Below are 5,847 nucleotides of genomic sequence, written 5' to 3'. Positions count from 1 at the left end.
CGAGAGTCAGGTTCCTAACAAGTCATTTGAAAGTTATTAAAATGCTTTTAAAAATGAAAAATATTGAAAATACTTAGGCTAAGAAGTGAAAAAATAATGTTGTAAAAGTGGTTTTGATATAAGAAGAATAATAAAATGTGAATTTCCTATTTTACCCCTCAAATTTTGAATATTTTTTAATTTTTTCGTCAAATTTAATGTTCAGGGACTAAACTCGCCACTTTGTGAATAACTGAGGGACTAAACTCGCATACAGCCATAACTTAGGGACTGAGTCTACACTACCCCTATAACTTAGGGACTAAAGATGCCATTTTCCCAAAAATTAATGTTAATTTAATAAAAAAAAACTGTACTAGTGCAAAACCCAGGCGATAACGTTTAATTTGAACTCTGATGTGTTTAATAGTAGTGATGAAATCTGAACTTGTAATAAGCATGGTAGGGGAAAAATAGAACATTAATTTTCTAAAATTGTGATTCATATTTTAGATCATTATTGTGGTATACCGTGTTTATGTTCAATTCAAGTTCAGTTGGTACTCATACTTTTAGACAAAATTTTATTGTAAAAGGTGATGCAATAAGAGAACTAAAAGGTAAAAATAAAATAAAATAAAAAATTAAATGCATTAAACAACTATTTTTTCAGTAAAATTTCAAAATTATATATGCGTTTTTTTTTAATTTGGAAACAATAAAAGTAATTACAAAAAATATGTTTTTTCTCACTAGAAATTTTAAAAAATATTTTCCACAAAAATGAATATTTTTCTTTTGTACTAGAACTAGAATGAATAGTTTTCTTTATTTTTCTTTTATTTTTGTATTGTCAAACAAAGAAAAAATAAAAACTATTTTTCTTTAGTTTTTTTATTTTTGTCTTGTCAAACAACGAAAAAATTTAGAAAGCGATTTTCCAAAATCATATTTAGAGTTTCCAAATATAGACTCTTAGATACCATTTTATAACTTCATTATGTATAGTAACTATTTAATTTAGTGTTAGTATACATAATTTATTTGAGAAGATTAAATTCAATTTTTATATGAAAAAATTAGTATAACACCACGGAAGTACGGAGTAACAAATAAAATTTATATCTCAAAAACATAAAATGTTTTATTAAATACGAAATATTAAATTTGAAAATTATGAAAATAAATGATGGAAAAATAGCTAAAGATTCGTTACTTCTCTTGAGATTAGATCACGGTGGTCCATGAAAACCTACGTGGAGAGAAGATGACGATCAATGCTGAGCTGGCAGAAGGCCATGATACAACCCTACTCCACGTGGCCACCTCAAACACCCAAACTCCTCCACGTAGGTCTCATGCACCAAAGAAGAGAAACAACTTTGAAACTCTCTTCTTTTCAGGTCCCTCACCGTATGACACGTCAGCTGACCACCATTCATCTTATGTGTATATAAACTCTACATATATTCCATAGCCATATATGCATCTCAAGATTTCTCTCTTTTAATTAGTCTGATAAGTTAAGAAAGAAAGTGTTAAATTAAAATGGATTTCGCCTTGAGAGATTTGGGCTTCGATGCTCCAATGATTGCCGCAATTCACGACGCGTTCGATTTTGGCGACGAATCCGAGCATACGCGCCACCACCGGTACATATTTTATGTGAATTATGGTCCATACAGTATTGTATTTACTATTTAAAATATATTTTGGTCCACACAGTATTGTACCGGAGTATTTACTATTAAAAATATATTTTTAATATATTAAAGGTACATTATTTATATATAAAATATGCATTATATAAAATAATGTGTTCTTAATACTCAAATAATGTAAATTTTTAATATAATATACTAAAAATATATTATTTGTATACTCGATGCACATTATATAAAATAATATATTTTCAGTACTCAAATAATATACTTTATTGAATAAAAGGTACATTTTAATATACTAAAGTATATTATTTGTATATTAAATGGATATTATTTGAGTACTATTGATTCTATTATAATATAGTAACTGCTCATATATACTTTCATAATCCACTGAAATACAATGCAATCATTATTGTGTAGACCATATTATCAAATAATGTACATTCAGTTTAAAAATAATGTACATTGTATCCAGAGAATGTATATTTTTGTATACTAAAATGTACACTAAATGTATTCAGTACACAAATAATGTACATTTAATATATTAAAAATGTACTTTTTGTTATGATCCACACAACAATATGTAGACCATGGTCTGCACAATAATTTACAAATACAATGAGCCTATTAAAACACATAGAGTCAATAAGTCAAATCTCCACTGGGTTCAAACTTTCCTCACATTTAGAAAATCCACAATTATCTTGCTTGACCACAAGATATTTAATAGTATACAAAATAGTATATTTTCAATACTCTGTACTTGACCACAAAGTGCTTGATACTATACAAAATAGTGTATCTTTAGTACTCTATACTTTTAAAATAATTATATTTACATAAATAATGTACTTTTTGTTTGTGGAAGGTAGTCAGTCCACACAACTATATAAATCATGGTCTATGCAATAAGGACTCCCTTTCACCGTCCAGGGCGTACATCCAGGATTCGAAGGCGATGAAGGCGACGGCGGCGGACGTGATGGAGTACCCCAACGCCTACTATTTCGTGGTGGACATGCCGGGGCTGAAGAGGGACCAGATCAAGGTCCACCTGGAGGACGGCAACGTGCTGGTGATCTCCGGCGAGCGGAGGAGGGAGGAGAAAGAGAAGCAGCAGCAGCCGCAGCAGGCGGAAGGTGGGGTGAAGTTCTTGAGGATGGAGAGGAGGTTGGGAAAGCTGCTCAAAAAGTTTGTGCTGCCGGAGAATGCGAACACGGACGCGATATCGGCGGCGTTGGAGGACGGGGTGCTGACGGTGAGCGTGGAGAAGAGGCCGCCGCCGGAGCCGAAGAAGCCGAAAGTGATCGAAGTCAGCATTGGTCAACATGGTGGAGATGCCGCCGGCGGCGGCCGTAATGGTAGTGAACGTGGCCAAATCCGAGATGGCAAGCACAAGTGATGAATCGTAAACTAACTAAAGTTTTTGATGTAATGTTGTTTCTATATATTGTCACTTTGTCTATGTTTGTAGCAAATAAGTTTGTGTGTGAGGGTTGCATTATACAGTATTGTATTTTCATGTTTTGTATTGCTTGCATTATAAGGGGTATAATAATGTATGCAACGTGAGGTGTTTATTATTATTGTCATTTGTCAATATATTCAAAGTTGACTTGATCCTATTAAATGTAATATCTATTCATATATACTTTTTCAACTTATTGAAACCCATCGAGTCAAGATTGCCTGAGGCTCGAACCCATAACCTCCCATTTGGGACCACAAGGTCTTTAACATTTTATGCAAATTTAATTCTTAATTCATGTAATATCTCAATCCATTACAAATGATTAAGTTTAGGGCAAATATTGTATTCAAAAAAAGTTTAGGGCAAATATTCGATTTTTGCTTCCATCCAATTTTATTCTTTATGACTTTGAAAATTATCTTAACCCTCTTTACTATTGGTTTTGTATGTATCATTATTTGTTCCTTCAATCCATTATTAGATTTTCTGTTTTAAGACTTAAATTCAATGCCATATATGTTTTACAAATGTTATACCATTCACCAGGTCCACCTCTACAAATTATGTGCATGTAGTTAATATATTATAAAATTTTCAGTTAATAAATTATGTGTCTTCAATTTATTTACAGATACATAATCCGTTAACTGCTGACACATAATTTGAATTTTATTTCGAATCAAGGTCTATAATGCAAGGTGGACCTTAATCCATAATATAATGTGCTTATGTCTTATTTTTCAATATTAATTAGGTACGAAATCAATAGTAAAAGGGAGGTAATTATTAAATTCATGCACAAAATTGGGTAAATGCATGTACACAATCGAGGGACCAAATTGAATATTCACCCACAAGTTTACTACAACGAATTATGAAAGCTTATACCTAAATTATAAGATAATTGAAGGATTCGTTTCTACTTGTTGATCGTTCTCACTTCTCATATCTAAACTATAATTGAGGTTGCAAATTCTGTCATTTCTCTAACAAAACATTAGGGATGAAATTTGCAACGTCAATTATAGCTTAAGGATGATAAGTGAGTATGACCTATTAGAAAAATGATGAAATTTGTAACGACAGTTATAACTTAGGAACGGGAAATAGACACGACCAACAAGTATGTACAAATTCTACAATTACCCATAACTTGGGGATGAAAAATGTAATTTTCCTAACAAAATTACAAGAACTGGATACAATATTGTATATAATATAATATTTGTTTATAATGATGATCCTTTATAATAATATTTTAGGGGAGATTGTAATTTATGCCCCTCCATAATATGATTATCAATATCACCCCTGAGTTATTAGTGGTGTAAATGTTGCCCCTCAATTTTCAAAACGGTACACATATTGCCCTTCCCATACCGTATGAGAGTGGCAATATATGTACTATTTTGAAAATTGAGGGGCAACATTTACACTTGGGAGGGGAAATATATGTATCGTTTTGAAAATTGAGGGGCAACGTTTACACCACTAATAATTCAGGGGTGACATTGATAATTGAAATATTATGGAGGGACATAAATTACAATTTTTCCTAATATTTTACTAAAATTGAAATAGGCTTGCATTCACATGCAAACACCCTTAAAATAAAAAGTGTGGACAAAGTGAGGCCATTAGATTAGAGAGATTGGGCGGTAGAGATTAAGCCAAGCAAGATGTAGTAATTCACATGCAAACACCCTTTGGCTATGTTTAACAAATCTAGCTGAAAAGGTAGCTGAAAACTGAAAAGCTATAACCTCGGAGCTGAAATCTGAAGAGTTGTTAAACTAGCTGTTATGCTTAAAAGTGTTTGGTAAAATTAGTTTTTTGATAAGCTGATAAATGTAAAAAGACTAAAAAGGACATCTTTATACAATTTAAATAGTTTTAAATTTAAATAGGTTGTTTATATATTAAAATATAAAATAATGAAATCAATATATTTTAATAAACTATAAAGTAAGAACATATATTTGAAAATATATAAAATAAAACAAAATGTTTATAATTAATAAGATTAGTTCATACAAAAATTAATGTTCAAACGCAAATGTCAAATTGAAATTACAACCAAATATATTAAAGAGAAAATGTCTAAAGGATTTTAATTGAGAGGGGTAAAGGATGTCATTTATTTAAAATAATAAGGATAAAGATGAAAAAAAGTTTAAAAGCTACTAGCTTATTTTTGAAAAGTTACCTAAAGTAGCTTTTCAAAACAAGCTTTTATTTTAAGCTATTAGCTTATTTTGAGAACATTACCAAACTGATTTTATAGCGTATTAGTAGCTTAAATTAAGCTACAAACTCCTAAATAAGCTCTGCCAAACAGAGTCAAAGCAGACCGGAGAAATTTATATATGGATAATATAACAATTCAACATAACATGGGATCTTTTGTATTGTAATTAAGGAAAGATTCTAATTTCGTTCAGTAATTCTCGTTGCATCAACCAATCGGTACTGCACAAGTGGCTTGGAGACAACAAAGTTATTACACCGTGTGATTCAGCCCATGTGTGCACTAATAGTATTGGCAGGACTTTCACAGTCCTTATATCGTGGACCATGGTCCACAATGCATTGTGGACCATTGATCACGGTTGATACTACAGTTATGTTAAATTGATACTGCAGTTGTATTGAATGGATACTGCAGTTGTGTTGAAAGGAAACTGACAGTTGCGCGGAACAGATGTCATTTCATCTGTCTGTAAATGC

At 31.3% G+C, this 5,847-nt stretch overlaps 1 protein-coding gene across 1 annotated transcript; it reads left to right on the top strand.

Annotated features, from left to right (window-relative positions):
- The first annotated feature begins 1,515 nt into the window (after positions 1–1,515).
- LOC116023149 (17.3 kDa class II heat shock protein-like) lies at positions 1,516–3,274 on the top strand. The gene is made up of 2 exons (XM_031264122.1): positions 1,516–1,631; positions 2,583–3,274. The coding sequence occupies exons 1-2, from the start codon at positions 1,528–1,530 to the stop codon at positions 3,049–3,051; spliced, it is 573 nt and encodes a 190-aa protein (XP_031119982.1). The 5' UTR covers positions 1,516–1,527; the 3' UTR covers positions 3,052–3,274.
- Positions 3,275–5,847: the final 2,573 nt, after the last annotated feature.

This window comes from Ipomoea triloba, chromosome 6 (assembly GCF_003576645.1).
Source record: "Ipomoea triloba cultivar NCNSP0323 chromosome 6, ASM357664v1".
In the NCBI taxonomy this organism is placed as follows: domain Eukaryota; kingdom Viridiplantae; phylum Streptophyta; class Magnoliopsida; order Solanales; family Convolvulaceae; genus Ipomoea; species Ipomoea triloba.
This window is presented reverse-complemented; position numbering and strand designations above follow the sequence as displayed.